Source organism: Loxodonta africana, chromosome 2 (assembly GCF_030014295.1).
Source record: "Loxodonta africana isolate mLoxAfr1 chromosome 2, mLoxAfr1.hap2, whole genome shotgun sequence".
NCBI lineage: Eukaryota > Metazoa > Chordata > Mammalia > Proboscidea > Elephantidae > Loxodonta > Loxodonta africana.
This window is the reverse complement of record NC_087343.1, coordinates 17,459,898-17,479,058: the sequence shown is the minus strand read 5'-3', so window position 1 is coordinate 17,479,058 and position 19,161 is coordinate 17,459,898. Positions and strand designations below refer to the sequence as shown.

Genomic DNA, 19,161 nt, shown 5'->3' with positions numbered 1-19,161 from the left:
GGAGGTAATAATCCCGGCCTCAAGGGATTGTGATGAGGATTAAGGGTATGCAGTGCAGAGGCCCAAGGAGGGGGGGCTACATGGGGGGGGCACTTGCCCCTGGGTGCAAGTCTAAGGGGAAGCCCAACCACCCCATACACAAGGCAGGAGAACTTGGAGACTGGCTCTGGGTGCTCATTACCCTCCCCTATGCCTCTGATACTGTGACTGCCAAACCAAGGTAGAGGCCCAGACAGTTTCCTCTTTTTCCTGAGAAGTAAATTAAAGTTGCATAACTGGTAAGCTCAGGAGGAACAAGAACAGCTACTGCAGGGCAAAGGCAGATCAGATCTCCCACTTCCTACAATCCTCAGGGCCAGATTCCTACTCTGGACGGCCAGGAGCCATATCTAGAATCCAGTGCAAAGCACATGAGTTTGCTGATCTTAGAACAGATGAGAAAAGAGGAAAATACAAGCATTTCAGGGTCCTCATATACTTCTAGTCCATTTGCTTCGATTTAAAAAATGGCCAGCAGAAATTTGCATACAGAAAACTTTTCAAGATACCTTCTTAACCACATGAACCATATTTATCCAATCTGTATGCTGAAAATCTGAGAAGCTGGACCGTGTGAAGAAGAATGTGGTATCAGGGCTGGAGGAAGACTCATTAACAACCTGAAGTGCAGTATGACACAACCCTGCTTGCTGAAAATGAGGACATGAAGCACTTGCTGATGAAAATCAAAGACCACAGCCTTCAGTATGGATTACACCTCAACATAAAGAAAACAAAAATCTTCACGACTGGACCAATGAGCAACATCATAATAAACGGAGAAAAGATTGAACTCGTCAGGGATTTCATTTTACATGGATCCACAATCAACACCTATGGAAGCAGCAGTCAAGAAATCAAACGATATACTGCATTGGGCAAATCTGCTGCAAAAGACCTCTTTAAAGTGTAGAAAAGCAAAGATGTTACTTTAAGGACTAAGGTGCACCTGACCCAAGCCATGGGGTCTTCAATCGCCTCATATGCATGGGAAAGCTGGGCAATGAATGAAGACGACTGAAGAAGAATTGACACCTTTGAATTGTGGTGTTGGTGAAGAATATTGAATATACCACGAACTGCCAAAAGAACGAATAAATCTGTCCTGAAGGAAGTACAGCCAGAATGCTCCTTAGAAGCAAGGATGGTAAGACTTTGTCTCACAAACTATGGACATGTTATCGGGAGGGACCAATCCCTGGAGAAGGACATCAGGCTTGGTAAAGTAGAGGGTTAGTGAAAAAGAGGAAGCCCCTCAATGCGATGGACTGATACAGTGGCTGCAACGATGGGCTCAGACATAGCAACAATTGTGAAGACGGCACAGGACTGGGCAGTGTTTTGTTCTGTTGTATAGAAGGCTGCTATTCGTCAGCACCAACTCGATGGTACCTAACAACAACGTAGAGACTGAATACAGGAGAATGATGGGTCAGTGTATCTACGTGCATACTACAAACACCAGTTTCCTTATTATTATTTAAAAGCATATAGATTCCCGTGCGTTGGTTCTTCACTCAGGAAACAAACACATAGTATACTGGGAGGCAAGGCCACCACCTCCACTGGAACACACAGAAACAATACAGAGTTGAAAATTTGAGCTACCACATTATAAAACTAAAAACACTAACAGCAGAATTGAAATATTCCGTATGGCATGTACTTGGAGCCCTCGTGGCACGGTGGTTTAGAGCCCAGCTGCTAACCAAAAGGTCGGCAGTCTGAATCCACCAGCCACTTCTTGGAAACCCTATAGGGTAGTTCTACTCTGTCCTATAGAGTGGCTTTAAATCAGGATTGATTCGTTGCAGATACTTAGGTGCAGCAAAACACTGACTACTATGCCTGGGGTGCCATGAGTTGGAATCAACTCAATGACAATGCTTATTTATTTATTTTTTTAATCTCTATCTGTTAGTATTTTACCAGAGAAATGATTTTTGGGAGGAGAGGGGGGAGGGGGTTGTTTAGCAAGGTAAGATAGTTTAGGAGGTAAATACTCCTATAAAATCATCGGGAGCTATTTCCAAAGGTCTCTGGGTAGTATTAAAATGGGAGTTCTGGTAGAGCAGTGGTTAAACATTCAGCTGCTAAAAGAAAGGTCAGCAGTTCAAACCCACCAGCCACTCTGTGGGAAAAAGATGTGGCAGTCTGCTAATGGTAAAGATTTACATCCCTGGAAACCCTATGGGACAGTTCTACTCTATCCTACAGGGTCGCTATGAGTCAGAATTGACTTGAAGGCAACAGGTAGTATAAAACACCACACTGGTATTTGCCAAAATACTTGGATGCCTTGAATGATGTAGAGGTTCTAGGTGAGGGATGTGGTATTACGAGCACCTAGTAGGTGTCAGGCTTTGTATGGATATACTCCCATCCCAGCAGCCCAGTGAAGGCAGGTATGAGGTACAATTTCATAAGGAAATTGAGGCTCTGAGAGACTACCTTGCCCGTGGCCAGACAATCAGGACATGGTAGAAGCAGGATGTCTGACCAGAGAGCTTCACATTCCTGTGTTCAATAGCCTGTGCCCTGACCAGCTACAACTGCCCCCACCCCTCCGAGCCCTGACCCGCTACGACTGCCCCCACCCCTCCGAGCCCTGACCCACTACGACTGCCCCACCCCTCCGAGCCCCGACCCGCTACGACTGCCCCCATCCCTCTATGACTGCCCCCTATACTCTCCCCCACAGTTCTAATGACCCATGCTTCCCTCCTAGGTCCTAGGTCTCTCCTCCTTGGCACCCCACCCATCCTCCCACAATAAAGCCTTCTGTCCCATGGGAAACCAACCACTACAAAACTGTCATGCTCAGTGAGCTTCTTTTTCCTGTTTTCATTTCCCTGACTTCCCTGAAGGACCTGGAGCTCCCTCCCCGTGCATCTAACATCCCACATCGCTCTGCTTCACTGTATCTCCGCTTCCATGTGCTCCTCTCTCTTCTCCACTTGAGGATCTTGGTAGGGTTCTCACCAAGCCTTAGTACGTGAGCCTCTCATCTCCACTCACTCTGCTCTCTGTTTCAGTTGGGGTTTAACCTGGAAATCAGGAACAGCCCCTGATGCTGGGAATTGGTTACACATGTAATGGCATGGAGAAGTCAAACAAGGGGTGTGAAGTAACCCAGAGGTTAGCGGCAGCAGGAGGCACCTCTCCCTGCCTGGCTGGGATGACAAAGGGTGCCCCAAATGCAAGGCCGGGTCATCTCCTGGGTCACCTGTCAGGACCTGGGACCGTAACAGTACCGTTGGAGTCACAGAGGAGAAGGGCTCTGCCAGAGGAGCAGCCTGAGGCGCAAAGGGGGCCCTGGCTTCTACTCTCCCCTTCCCGGCTCGTCTCTCATCAGTGCCTCCATTGGTCACACCTCACAGACACGGGTGGACAAGGAAATGTGGCAAAGGCGGCTTGCAGGGAGGGGCCCAGCGTCCTGCAATACAGGCAGGGCAGGGGGACAAGGAAGGGATCTGGGGGCCAAGAGGTCCAGGACCAGCGCACCCCCCTTGAAGATGTCACAGACTTTTAGCCATACTCCACTTGCTAGAAAGAGATGCTTTTAATAATCAGCATCATTAGTAAAAACCAGCAATGCTCTCTTACAAGTCTAATATGAGGCAGGAGTGAGTCAGTCAGTGCTTCACACATATCACGCTGTTTCATCCTCACAGACCGTATTGCAACTAACCGGCACTGGTCGTTACAGCAGCAGGCACAGCACTGACACCATTTACTGAATACTGACTGTGTGCCGTGCATTCTTCTAAGTGCTCTCGCCTTAATTCACTCACTGTATTCTGTGGATTCTGAAACACGTGCTTCCTACTTTAACATCTCTAAAACTGGGATGTGTCCTACGATCTAGAGTGGGTCACAGTTTAACTGTTGTTGTTGTTGGGTGCCATCGAGTTGTTTTTTGACTCGGGAGACCCTGTGTGATAGAGTAGAACTGTCTGGTAAGGGTGTTCTAGGCTGTAATCTTTACAGAAGCAGATTACCAGACCATTCTCCTGTGGAGGTGCTGGTTGGGTTTGAACTGCCAACCTGTCAGCAGCCGAGCACTTAACTCTTATGCCACCAGGCTCCTTAGAACTTAATTAGAAGCATTTTTCTCCTTTCTTTGTAGTGCATAAAATAATGGTGTGTTTTGATGGCTTCTTAGATTCAGTGAAATACGGTAATGTTCGTAAGGACCAATGAAGTGGGCATGCAATCATCACCATCGTTGTTACACATGAGGAAACTGAAGGACAGGTCAACCGGGAGACCTGAGCATGAACAGACAAGAACACTGTGGAGCAGTCTCTGACCTACCCTGCGGCCTGGCTCCGGAGCCTGGGTGCTCACGTACTGCATGCTGCTCGCCTTCTAGTCTCCCCCCACAAAGTTCAGTAGGCACTGCCTCTCGGGGTGGCCAGAACAACCACCAACTCTGGCCTGACCATGTACGCCAGGGCCAGTGGTGGTCTGGGATCCTGGATTCTCATGCAACAGATAGCTTCAGCTGGAAACTTGTGACTCCAGGGCCAGGAGCCTGAGGATAAAGACATCCCCAAACCCTTTGCTCATCTAAAGATACTCAAGACGTTTGGCAACATTAAGGATGCCAAATAACTGAAGGACTACTTATGCAGTGTTCTTGGGGAAAAACTGATTTAAGAATAAGAAACAAAGCAAACTGTGACTCAGAGTCAAACTCCCCCATATTCTACCTCCATGGGTATGCCTAGGACCAAAATGTTTAAAAATGTACTCAGATCTACACCTTTATCTTAATCCTATAATGCCCACTGGTAATATATCAGTACTGTTTACAAGCGTTTTTTTTTTGGGGGGGGGGGCGGGGAAGCAGGTGAGATTACATTGTAAATATACAACAACTCCAAGGAAATTGTGCCAGCCATTCTTGCCCTCAATTCTCTCCAGTATTTATTTTAAAAGACTAAAAAGCCATCCTGAAAATCGAGAATGAACTTAGAGGTCTCCTGCTTCCCTCAATGCCACTCTTTTATGCTAGAAGACAAGATAATCACACGGCACGTACAAAAAAGCTGCTGACAGAAATGGCTTCGTGAAGAATGACTCTGTGACAGATTACATCTTTGGAGCATAATGTGAGTCACATGGGGATAAGGAGAAGGGAGAGAGGCAGCTGAAACACTTGCAGGGTGGATAACCTATGGAGCGATGCTATAGGGCAGAGACTTCCTAACCATGTTAAGGAAATCTGATGTGCTGTCAAAGCCAGCTTCTTCCTACACTCAGAGTTTTCTGGGCTTTCTTGGCTGTTATAATCATACTTTCGTTCATCTAAAAAGGAATATTAACCTGGGTAACTATTCAGGGGTAAAAGAGAAGATTACTGTCAAAGAGCCTCTTCCTTTCCAACAGTCGTTTGCAAAAAGCTTCACAGCGAAAGCATTTTAAATTTCTTTACGCTAGTGCGTGAAAAAGCCATCTGTGTATGCCACACTGTATAAATTATTTAGCATGGATTCCTTCAACAGGATATTTCTACTCACAATCACTGTACAAGATAAAGAAGGGATGGACCTCCAGACCAGTCACGACGAGGTTCTTGGCTCTGCAAATGGCATGCAAAAATGATCCAAGCACTTCCTGACATGGTTGCCTGGGTGTCTGAAACAAGCCCTGACACCGAGGCTCCTGCAGTGAGGTCTCTGCCCTGCAGCAGCTACACCAAGCAAACAGGAGGTTCGGGTTCCTCCTTCCAGAGCACTGGAGCTCTTCTACAGAATATATCTATACATAGGGCATTATAAATAAATTCAACCACAAGGTTTCATCACTTCCTTTTTGAATCTCTGTCTTGTTACTTCATCATGCACGACTCGTGGTTTTAAAGAAGTTGCAATGAAGAAAAAAAAAATTGTTCACTAAGTTGTGAATTCAAGATCTCTAAAGTAAAACTGTTTAGAATCCATTTCACAAAGAATCCTTAAAAATGCAACCCTGAGAAACACACTGACCTTAAACTTCACTGTATAAAGTCAATTTCTTCTTGAACTCCCAAATTTCTTTTATTTCTGTGTATGTTTCAGAAAATGAAATATGGTCCCTCAGAAAGCACTCAAGATTCCTCTGCTCCCATTTTTAAAGTGCCTCCAAAGGCCATTCTGTCTAAAAAGGTACATAAGTTTAAAATACGGCCCTAAATGTTGACCCTAAGCATGTGGATTATAATGTTTTGCCAGAAAGCAGACAAAGCTAGGGAGGGCAGAGAAGGAAAGTTGCTGAAGCTAACTGAGCCTCTTCCCCTGTGTTGAAGCAAGATTGGTGTCATTTTGTTGTCTGGGAAGTGTTGCGTGCTTTCAATGAATGACGCATAAACACCGAGTGTCATTTTGCCTTGATGCTGGGCCCACTGTCTGTCCAGACCAACTCTACTACACAGCATCTTCATAAACCCAGGCTCCTTTATCCAGTTGCTTAACAGCCATGATCTTGTCTGGCATAAAATGCTGTCCGAAAAATGTAATCTTTGTGAGGCACAGTGGAGGGGCTAGCGAGAGCCATTCACTGAATTTCTTCAGCTCTTAGAGACTCCTTCCCCTGCTCGTGACATCTCAGCTGTGGCCAGGCCCCATCGGATGGGGCAAGCCCTCTCTCTATAACAAACACTTGATGGTGTACTTGGAGGCAGAGCAAACGCAAACTCCTCCTGGGACTAGCCTGAGGTGGTTCGGGGTGTTTCCATGATTTATAGTATTGCCTGCACGCGGGCCAGCATGGACTGGACTCAGCGTTCTGCGCAGCAGGGACCATGTCTACTCTGCTCATTACTGCGCACTCGGCACCTGTCACATGCTGAGAACTCAGGAGGTATTCATGGCAGGAAGGAATATCGGATACTTGTGGGGGAGAATTATGTCAACAGCTGGGTCCCAGCTCGTGGTCAACAGTATGCCAAATGCAATTCTGAGCAATGGCAAATCGCTGAGTGCCTACTGTTTACAGTTTCATTCCACAGACCTAAAACTCCGTGCCAGAGACAGTGGGCAACCGGGAGGCAAAGGAGAGGCAGAGCATTCTTTCAGCAATAACCAGCACCTAAAAAGTACAGCAGATCTAGTGCCGTTCTTCAGGATGGGACAGGGTCTGCAAACGCTGCCAGAGACAGAGCCTGTGCAGAGGCTAGAGAAAGAGGCCGTAATCGAAGGAACAAAGCACTGGCAGTGTGACTGGAAGGAGGGAGCAGGCAGCGAGGAAAAGCTGAGCCATGAGGTCGAAGAAAAAGCAGGTACCTACAGGCACATTCTAGGGTGGAGAACAAGGAGCCCTCACCTGGTGGTGGGCTTGTGGGGAGACCAAAGGCAAATGGGAGAGTTCCCAGAGAAAGAAGAGGTGGCTGGTCGTCAAGCAGCTCCCTAGGCTCTGGACAGCCCAGGTCACACCTCCAGTCGTGGAGGCCACTCTCGGCCATAAAGCCCTGCAGGCCTACCTGCCGTCCCCAACATTCTCTTCTTTCTTTGTCACCAACCTGAATTTTACGAATTTTCAGGTCTCGGCTCAGACATGAAGCACCACCACTACTCCTGACAGCTGACCATGCCCATTCAGGAAGCTAGGGTCTGCGGCTACCCGCTGACACCCCACTGCCTGGCAGCACCTAACATACAGAGGGAGGAGAGGGGGGTGCCAATGTTTGCAGAGTGACGAGCAGGTGTTTGTATTTAAGGTTTTCAGTCATTCACGGTTCAGATTTGAGTGTAAGCACTTTCAATCTGGGGAAGAGGGCCAGGCACTCCTTGAAATCCCAGAGACTATGGGCAACAGAGAAGAAGAAACAGACAAGCAAAAGCAGGCGTAAAAAGCAGACCACGCTCAAGATCCACCTTTAGCCCTCTGCTTGCCCTGGAAGCATATCCACCCTAAGGCAGAAGCGTTCCTATAAAGAGAGTTTTCTCCCTTTTGCAGCCCCAGAGAGCTTGAGTCCACAGCTTTAACAATGACCTCAGAACCTGAGGAAATAAGTTTACCGAGAAAGACAGGGCACGCTGATCCAGGGAAGACATTTCCTTAATTCAGAAAGGACCAGAGGAATCGGAAGGGAAGCTGGGCCCACTGGAGACAAGTCAGTATACCTGTATCCTCCACACTGGAAAAGGCTCAGGAGGCCAAAAGGTGAGGGCAGACCAGTCTATAATCAGGCCAAAGCACCTCACTTAGAGGCAAGAGCCTCACTTCCCAGCGCCTGGCCTTCTTCACGGTCCTGCCTTTGAGGTGCCTTGGTGCCTGAAGTCTTTGCTCAGATGATCTAAATTTCACATTCATCCTCAAACCACAGTGGCGACAGCAGTAACTGTCTTATGAACAAATAAAGGGGAGACAAGAGCACATTTTCCGCATTTTTCTGCTACAAGGAGAGAGCATGATATCTTCCAGCAAGTGACACACAGGACACATGGCCAGGCTGCTAAACACACAGCTTTTTCGTACTTGTTTCCTGAGATCAATAAAGAGGAAGGGTTGGGATTGTTATTTTTACATATGGAGACCTGAATAGGACTTCAATGCAGTCTGTTTTGTTATCCCATAATTCTATCTCCTATTTTGGTTCCCCCACTAGACCAGTGGATACTTGAACCCTTTCTTTGTCGTGTAAAACCTATTGACACGTGCCGCCATGCTTTTGTCCTATTTACTTTTGTTTTACAGATTTTGAGACTATATTGTTAGATGTATATTGGTAAACTGTTCCTTTTATAATTGGAGATCCTATTTATCGCTAATGATGTTTTATGCCTTCAAGTCCATTTTGTCAAGTATTAATATTCCTACTCCAGTTTTATTTCAGTTAATATTTGCCTGGTGGATCTTCTCTCAGTACTTTTGATACTTTCATACTTTCCAACCACTTATGTTTTAGGTGTGTCTTTTGAAAACAATACTATAGCACGAATTGAAAAAAAAATACTCAATCTGAGAATTTCTGTTTTTTAACAAGTTAACTATAATTTATTGTGCAGTTACTGTAACTACTGATAATTTTGGATGAATTGCTGTATCTCATTTTGTGATTTCTACCATGTTTTCCTTTCTTCTCATTTGTTTTTGCTTCCTACAGACTCATTTTCCTGAGTTTTTCTTTTTAATTATTCAGTTTCTCTGTATTTTTTTTACCTCTTCTATGGATTTGGAAGTGATGTTTTCTATCCCTACACTCTCAGTGGTCGTTAAAAACTATTAGCCTGCACCCCTGAATTCACAAATCTCGGATAAGCCATGCCTCCTGCAATCCCGCGTTAGAATGCCTTACCATCTTTCACGTCACAAGGGCTAGGACTGCAGTTTCATCTTGTCTTTAACTAGGCCCCAAATTCACTGCCTTGTGTCTCAGTACACAATACTGTGATTTACAAATGTGTTTATCAGTTTCTTTCCTCTTTTTGATCCCAGTCCTTTTTTCTTTTCTTTTCTTTTTACTTTTCATGTTATTCAATCAATAGTATTTATTGAACACAACCATATGGAAAGCATTGTTCTAGGTGCTGGTGATAGAGAAGTGAACAAAAAAAAGTCCCTACTCTCATGGAGTTTCAGTTATAGTGGGCACTTATATTATTCTTACTAAGGTACTTTGGTAATCCCGGGCAAGTATTTGAGTGGTGAACTCTCTCAGTCTTGGTCTATATTTTATTCTCACTATTGAATGACAGTTTAGCTAGATACAGAATTCCAGATTCAGAGCTACTCTCCCTCAGCACTCTATATCCACCATCTTCTGGAATGTAAGGTTGCTAATGAAAAGTCTGCTGTCATTCTAACAGCCATTTTCACGGGTGTCATTTTGCCCTTTCTCTCTTCTTGTTTTTAAGATTTTCTCTTTGCCTTTCATGTCCTTCAGCCTTACCATAATGTGCTGGGTTTGGATTTGTGCTACTAGGCATACAGAATACTTCTGCTTTTGATTTCTCTTTTTGCCTTTTATAGACTAGTAGTCAATAGATCCAAGTGCAAAAAATACAGTAAAAACATCCAAACATTTTTCTGTTTTAAGAACACCACATTTTACAAAAGGGTCAACTGCCTAAGCATCTTTCTCCCTAAGCAATGGCAAATTCACTATATAACCTGGGCATTGCTTCCTCTGAATTACCTTCAGACATATCTAGCTGAGGCGAACTCATCTCAGATGTGGTTAAAACGGTAATTCAAACCAACCACGTGGATGTATGGAAGAAAACCGTGAAAACCATTGGTTTACCTGTGCTACCTCTTCAAAATCTTCATGACGTTTCTGCAAAGCTCTGGCTCGGTGAAGAGATTTCCCCACCCCTGTATGCTTGCTCAGAAATGCTTCTCCATGGTTCTCGATCCAGTCCAGCACCTACAATGAAACAGAGGCATATGTGCCATGAAAAAATGTCCTGCCCTGTTCAATGCCTCCGTACTGGACATGGAAGACATACACACACTCTCATCAAAACTGTGTAAGATACAAGCAAACAAAATTGGAAAAAGCACCTGAATACTAATCTAACACATTTGATAATTACGTTTTATTTCAGCTTTCCCATCAGGATTTTAACCAGCTTCTTACTTTAAAAGTGTAAATCTATTTAGGCATAAATGTTACCTGCAGGAATGGTAAAATTACACCTCACCTCACTCTACGCATGACCCAGCTATCAAACGGACTGAGTTTTGTATCAGATCATGGTTATCAAGATCCAGAGGACCGGTTTAACTTAACATTTTCATAAAGTTCAAAGGTTCACAAGGCAGGCAACTCTATTTCAAATAAGGAAGTCTTTTTTTTTTCCCCCTTGTATTTCATCTTTAGAAAACACAAAACATGTAAGTAAAACCTAAGGAAACAAAGATGTTGTGAAAGCTAAATATTCCATGAGTATAATTATTCAGAAGTTCCCGCTAGTTAAAATCCACTACACTAAATAAAGAGTAAAAGCAAAACAGTGCAATCCCAATGTTTTAAAATTCATACTGGGGACTGAATAGTTCACTGGCTCTCTTGCCTGAGAGATCACAAAACACTGACAACATTTAACAAAATATTTTTACTATATCAAATGCATACTTTGCCTCTTTCTGGTGGAGGGATGGGAAAAAACACTGCCGTCAAGTTGATTCCGACTCACAGCAACCTCGTGAGGCAGAGCAGAGCTGCCCCATAGGATTTCTAAGCCTGTAAATCTTTCCAGAAGCAGATCTTTCTCCCTCAGAGCGCCTGATGGGTTAAAACTACCAACCTGTGGGTTAGCAGCTAAGCACTTAACCACTGTGAAACAACAGTCAATGAAGCCTTCATCTAAACACTAAAAACTTTAGTTGTAAATATTCAAATGAATATGTTAATGGGCTGCCAAAAGTACTGCAGGCTGACTCAGACTCTGCACGTTAGTAACCATGGTAACCAAGCATAAATCAAAACAATCTTGTCCTAAAGAACAAGCAGAGGTGCGCAGAGCTGGGACACTGGTCAGAGGGCAAGCTGGAAGGCGACCAGTTGTGGCACTCCACTAGTGGCAAAATAAAATGGGCCTTCGCTTGCGAGTCATAGCTATCAAACGGATCTCTACCCTTGTTAACTGCCATATCACGAGATCAGCTGTGTGGAGAATGATCTAGAAAGGCAGAGACCGCTAGCGAGGGTCAGAGCTCCATGTGCAGAGACAACTCGGCTTGTCCCCTATGGCTCCAAACCCATGTCCTTCGAGACCTGAGGGTCCGGCTGGTCTTTGGGTCCTTTCTGCACAGGGTTTAGCAGAGTGAGCAGCCATGCAAATACAACCGTCTATGCGCCTTAGTAAGTCTTTGACAGTCCTCTTAAACAGCCTGGAGAATAAGCAGAAGCTGAGGTCAGAAGGGTATGCACTGGGGAAGTGAGGTGAGCGCAGAGGTCAGGCCTCCCCGGGCTGCTTAGGCCAAAACCACCTGTCCTTGTCATCATTTCTGAACCTTTTTGTCATCAACACCACCATCCTGCCAATCACCAGGGTCACACTATCAGAGGACTCCTTACTGAGGCCATCTGTACTGTCTGTTTACTCGGTCTAATCAGCCACCTAGTCCTTCTGCATCTCCTCCTGCAAGCTTTCTCATATCTCCCCTGCACTTCCGCCCCCCTGCACACGAACATAGAGTCAGTTGTATAGACTTCCACAAGCTGCTGCTGCAGGTCCCTCACCCGCTCAGGAGTGATAATAATGGCAGTTGTATTTGATGCTATCTATGTTTTTTTTTTATGTTAAGCTTCTTACTATCGGTGTGGCAAATACACAGCCCATGAACTGTCACCACCCACCGACCACAACCCATGGCAGGCTTCCAGCCAATTTTAGGCTCCTGGATGGCGTGTGTGTGTAGGATGGCAGAGGCTACAAATTCCACTTCTCTGTAAGCACTGCACTTAGAGCGTTAGCTTTCCTTCTTGAGAACAGAGCGAGAGCGAGTCAGTGGGCAGCACTGCACTGTCTCCTGACTTCTAGACAGACATAAAGCTGCCCAGCTGCTTGTGTGACAGTCTCTTAGAATTTATTATAAAACACAGGCCCTGCTCTGCTCCCAAAGAGATGGCTTAATGACAACTTCAAGACCTCCCAGCCTCAAAGAATGGACACATTTAATGGAAAGTGCCCCTGCGAGTAAGGCCATGCATACCATGACAGAGACATGCATGGAATATTTTAAGCCTCAAAGAAACCTAGAGACATAGAAGCAACAGATGTATCTGAACTATGGCGTTGGCAAAGAATATTGACTATACCATGGCCTGCTGGAAAAATGAACAAATCTGTCTTAGAAGAAGTATAGCCAGAATGCTCCTTAGAACCAAGGATGGCGAGACTTTGTCTCACATACTTTGGACGTGTTTTCAAAACCGATCAGCCCCTGGAGAAGGGCATCATGCTTGGTAAAGTAGAGGGTAGCAAAAAAGAGAAGACCCTCAATGAGACGGACTGACACAGTGGCTGCATCAATGGGCTCAAGCATAGCAGTGATTGTGAGCATGGTGCGGGACCAGGCAGTGGTTCATTTTGTTGTACAAGGGGTTGCTATGAGTTGGAACCAACCCGACAGCACCTAACAACAACATAGAGCAATAGCTACGCTATGGCCACCTGCCTGTAATACCTGCTTCAAGGACTAGGGAGCCTTTTATTTGTATTTATTTTTTTACTATAACTGTAGGACATTCTCAGAAACCATGGTAGGGCAGTGGTTAAGAGCTATGACTGTTAACCGAAAGGTTGGCAGTTTGAATCTATCACATACTCCTTGGAAACTTTATGGGGCAGTTCTACTCTGTCCTGTAGGATCACTACAAGTCAGAATCGACTCGATGGCAATGGGTTTTATAGGACATTCTGTATATTTCTCAACTGTAAAAACAAAAATTAAGCATTAGGAAGCAACCAACTTGATGGTTACTGGCTGCTCAGGCCCTGGAAACAATGATACGATTTCAAAACGTAAAAGATAAATATTACTTGGTAGAAAGGGCTAGAAGAAGCAAACTACACTATTTTGAAAATAATAAAAATTTGGCTTTTTTTTAATCATAAGAAAACTGTTTCCGGAAATATAAGTTAGAAATAAAAGCTATCATGAACCAATTGTTCAGACTTGTAATGAGGCATTTTTCTTTTACCAGTGGTTCCTTTACACAGAAATGTAACCTCCGGGTAAAATTATATTTCCAACACACACAAAAGTAATTCAAGGGGGGCGGAGCCAAGATGGCAGACTAGGCAGACGCTACCTCGGATCGCTCTTACAACAAAGACACGGAAAAACAAGTGAATCGATCACATACATAACAATCTACGAACCCTGAACAACAAACACAGATTTAGAGACGGAGAGCCAACTAATACAGGGAAGCAGCGATTGTTTCCAGAGCCTGGAGCCAGCGTACCAGTCAGGTACGGCACAAGCACAGAGAGCTGCTCCACCCCCCTGAACTAACCCCGGAGGGAGACCAGCCGGTTCCGTGGGCGGTGTGGGATGCAGCCGGTAGGAGAAGTCCCCGGGAGACAGTGACTGGTCTTGGAGCAGGAAGAGCAGCGTCCCAGCCGGGGAACCGTCTCGCCGGGATTTGGACTGGACGCAGGTACGGCATAAACACGGAGAGCTACTCCACCCCCCTGAACTAACCCCGGGAAGGGGCCCAGCTGGGTCGCGCGGGCAGCGTGGGACGCAGCCGGTAGGAGAAGTCCCCGGGAGGCAGCGACTGGTATTGGAGCGGGGAGAACAGCGTCCCAGCCGGGACTCTCGGTCACGGCACAAGCACAGGGAGCTGCTCCACCCATCTGAACTAACCCCGGGAGGGGGCCCACCTGGTTCGCGGAGGCGGCACGGCCACGCGGCTGGAGGGACGAGAAGTCCCTGGGAGGCAGCGACTGATTTTGGAGTCCAGAGTGCACCATCCCAGTAGGAGAGCCTTGACGTTGGGCGTGGGGCTGGAAGCGGAGGATCTGACCGTGACTCCAGCAGGCCAGACCCCCCGGGGGCAATCTCCACACAGCCAGCACACATAGGCGAGGCGCCCACGGGAATCTCAGATATAATAGTCATTCCAAGCAAGACAAGCAACTCTGGCTATATTCTGAGGTGCTACTCTCCTATCTCTCTGTTCCCTCCCCCACCCTCCCCAGGCGGCTTCATTAACATCTGAACAGCCTGAGCCAGAGGGAGAACTCTGATAGGGGTCTGACTGCATTTTTTTTTTTAGTGGATTTTCTGGAAAAACTAGTTTCCCAGTGATGGCTCGGAGACAACAATCCATATCAAACCACTTAAAGCAGCAGACCATGACAGCTTCTCCAACCCCCCAAACAAAAGAATCAAAATCTTTCCCAAATGAAGATATAATCCTGGAATTATCAGATACAGAATATAAAAAACTAATTTACAGAATGCTTAAAGATATCACAAATGAAATTAGGATAACTGCAGAAAAAGCCAAGGAACACACTGATAAAACTGTTGAAGAACTCAAAAAGATTATTCAAGAACATAGTGGAAAAATTAATAAGTTGCAAGAATCCATAGAGAGACAACATGTAGAAATCCAAAAGATTAACAATAAAATTACAGAATTAGACAACGCAATAGGAAGTCAGAGGAGCAGACTCGAGCCATTAGAATGCAGACTGGGACATCTGGAGCACCAGGAAATCAACACCAACATAGCTGAAAAAAAATCAGATAAAAGAATTAAAAAAAATGAAGAAACCCTAAGAATTATGTGGGACTCTATCAAGAAGGATAATCTGCGGATGACTGGAGTCCCAGAACAGGGAGGGGGGACAGAAAACACAGAGAAAATAGTTGAAGAACTCCTGACACAAAACTTCCCTGACATCATGAAAGATGAAAGGGTATCTATCCAAGATGCTCATCGAACCCCATTTAAGAATGATCCAAAAAGAAAAACACCAAGACATATTATCATCAAACTCACCAAAACCAAAGATAAACAGAAAATTTTAAAAGCAGCCAGGGAGAAAAGAAAGGTTTCCTTCAAGGGAGAATCAATCAGAATAAGTTCAGACTACTCAGCAGAAACCATGCAGGCAAGAAGGGAATGGGACGACATATACAGAACACTGAAGGAGAAAAACTGCCAGCCAAGGATCATATATCCAGCAAAACTCTCTCTGAAATATGAAGGCGAAATTAAGATATTTACAGACAAACACAAGTTTAGAGAATTTGCAAAAACCAAACCAAAGCTACAAGAAATACTAAAGGATATTGTTTGGTCAGAGAACCAATAATATCAGATATCAGCACAACACAAGGTCACAAAACAGAACGTCCTGATGTCAACTCAAATAGGGAAATCACAAAAACAAATTAAGATTAAATAAAAAAAAAAATACACATAACAGGGAATCATGGAAGTCAATAGGTAAAAGATCACAATAATCAAAAAGAGGGACTAAATACAGGAGGCATTGAACTGCCATATGGAGAGTGATACAAGGCGATATAGAACGATACAAGTTAGGTTTTTACTTAGAAAAATAGGGGTAAATAATAAGGTAACCACAAAAAGGTATAACAACTCTATAACTCAAGATAAAAACCAAGAAAAACGTAATGACTCAACTAACATAAAGTCAAACACTATGAAAATGAGGATCTCACAATTTACTAAGAAAAACGCCTCAGCACAAAAAAGTATGCGGAAAAATGAAATTGTCAACAACACACAAAAAAAGGCATCAAAATGACAGCACTAAAAACTTATTTATCTATAATTACGCTGAATGTAAACGGACTAAATGCACCAATAAAGAGACAGAGAGTCACAGACTGGATAAAGAAACACGATTCATCTATATGCTGCCTACAAGAGACACACCTTAGAGACACAAACAAACTAAAACTCAAAGGATGGAAAAAAGTATATCAAGCAAACAATAAGCAAAAAAGAAGAGGAGTAGCAATATTAATTTCTGACAAAATAGACTTTAGACTTAAATCCACCGCAAAGGATAAAGAAGGACACTATATAATGATAAAAGGGATAATTGATCAGGAAGACATAACCATATTAAATATTTATGCACCCAATGACAGGGCTGCAAGATACATAAATCAAATTTTAACAGAATTGAAAAGTGAGATAGATACCTCCACAATTATAGTAGGAGACTTCAACACACCACTTTCGGAGAAGGACAGGACATCCAGTAAGAAGCTCAATAGAGACACGGAAGATCTAATTACAACAATCAACCAACTTGACCTCATTGACTTATACAGAACTCTCCACCCAACTGCTGCAAAATATACTTTTTTTTCTAGCGCACATGGAACATTCTCTAGAATAGACCACATATTAGGTCATAAAACAAACCTTTGCAGAGTCCAAAACATCGAAATATTACAAAGCATCTTCTCAGACCACAAGGCAATAAAACTAGAGATCAATAACAGAAAAACTAGGGAAAAGAAATCAAACACTTGGAAAATAAACAATATCCTCCTGAAAAAAGACTGGGTTATAGAAGACATCAAGGAGGGAATAAGGAAATTCATAGAAAGCAACGAGAATGAAAATACTTCCTATCAAAACCTCTGGGACACAGCAAAAGCAGTGCTCAGAGGCCAATTTATATCGATAAATGCACACATACAAAAAGAAGAAAGAGCCAAAATCAGAGAACTGTCCCTACAACTTGAACAAATAGAAACTGAGCAACAAAAGAATCCATCAGGCACCAGAAGAAAACAAATCATAAAAATTAGAGCTGAACTAAATGAATTAGAGAACAGAAAAACAATTGAAAGAATTAACAAAGCCAAAAGCTGGTTCTTTGAAAAAATTAACAAAATTGATAAACCATTGGCTAGACTGACTAAAGAAATACAGGAAAGGAAACAAATAACCCGAATAAGAAACGAGAAGGACCACATCACAACAGAACCAAATGAAATTAAAGAATCATTTCAGATTATTATGAAAAATTGTACTCTAACAAATTTGAAAACCTAGAAGAAATGGATGAATTCCTGGAAAAACACTACCTACCTAAACTAACACATTCAGAAGTAGAACAACTAAATAGACCCATAACAAAAAAAGAGATTGAAACGGTAATCAAAAAACTCCCAACAAAAAAAAGCCCTGGCCCGGATGGCTTCACTGCAGAGTTCTAACAAACTTTCAGAGAAGAGTTAACACCACTACTTCTAAAGGTATTCCAAAGCATAGAAAATGACGGAATACTACCCAACTGATTCTATGAAGCCACCATCTCCCTGATACCAAAACCAGGTAAAGACATTACAAAAAAAGAAAATTATAGACCTATATCCCTCATGAACATAGATGCAAAAATCCTCAACAAAATTCTAGCCAATATAATCCAACAACACATCAAAAAAATAACTCACCCTGATCAAGTGGGATTTATACCAGGTATGCAAGGCTGGTTTAATATCAGAAAAACCATTAATGTAATCCATCACATAAATAAAACAAAAGACAAAAACCACATGATCTTATCAATTGATGCAGAAAAGGCATTTGACAAAGTCCAACACCCATTTATGATAAAAACTCTTACCAAAATAGGAATTGAAGGAAAATTCCTCAACATAATAAAGGGCATCTATGCAAAGCCAACAGCCAATATCACTCTAAATGGAGAGAACCTGAAAGCATTTCCCTTGAGAACGGGAACCAGACAAGGATGCCCTTTATCACCGCTCTTATTTAACATCGTGCTAGAAGTCCTAACCAGGGCAATTAGGCTAGACAAAGAAATAAAAGGTATCCGGATTGGCAAGGAAGAAGTAAAGTTATCACTATTTGCAGATGACATGATTATATACACAGAAAACCCTAAGGAATCCTCCAGAAAACTACTGAAACTAATAGAAGAGTTTGGAAGAGTCTCAGGTTATAAAATAAACATACAAAAATCACTTGGATTCCTCTACATCAACAAAAAGAACATCGAAGAGGAAATCACCAAATCAATACCATTCACAGTAGCCCCCAAGAAGATAAGATACTTAGGAATAAATCTTACCAAAGATGTACAAGACCTATACAAAGAAAACTACAAAGCTCTACTACAAGAAATTCAAAAGGACATACTTAAGTGGAAAAACATACCTTGCTCATGGATAGGAAGACTTAACATAGTAAAAATGTCTATTCTACCAAAAGCCATCTATACATTTAACGCACTTCCGATCCAAATTCCAATGTCATACTTTAAGGGGATAGAGAAACAAATCACCAATTTCATATGGAAGGGAAAAAAGCCCCGGATAAGCAAAGCACTACTGAAAAAGAAGAAGAAAGTGGGAGGCCTCACTTTACCTGACTTCAGAACCTATTATACAGCCACAGTAGTCAAAACAGCCTGGTACTGGTACAACAACAGGCACATAGACCAGTGGAACAGAATTGAGAACCCAGACATAGATCCATCCACGTATGAGCAGCTGATATTTGACAAAGGACCAGTGTCAATTAATTGGGGAAAAGATAGCCTTTTTAACAAATGGTGCTGGCATAACTGGATATCCATTTGCAAAAAAATGAAACAGGACCCATACCTCACACCATGCACAAAAACTAACTCCAAGTGGATCAAAGACCTAAAC

General features: G+C 43.5%; 1 protein-coding gene across 3 annotated transcripts in view; it reads right to left on the bottom strand.

Moving 5' to 3' along the window:
* Positions 1-19,161, bottom strand: part of TRIO (trio Rho guanine nucleotide exchange factor) — a 417,508-nt gene that overhangs the window by 189,427 nt on the left and 208,920 nt on the right. For all 3 annotated transcript variants that reach the window (XM_064270659.1, XM_064270669.1, XM_064270677.1), the window contains exon 10: positions 10,271-10,393. In XM_064270659.1, coding sequence (XP_064126729.1) covers positions 10,271-10,393 — 123 coding nt within the window. The remainder of the gene's footprint in view (positions 1-10,270; positions 10,394-19,161) is intronic.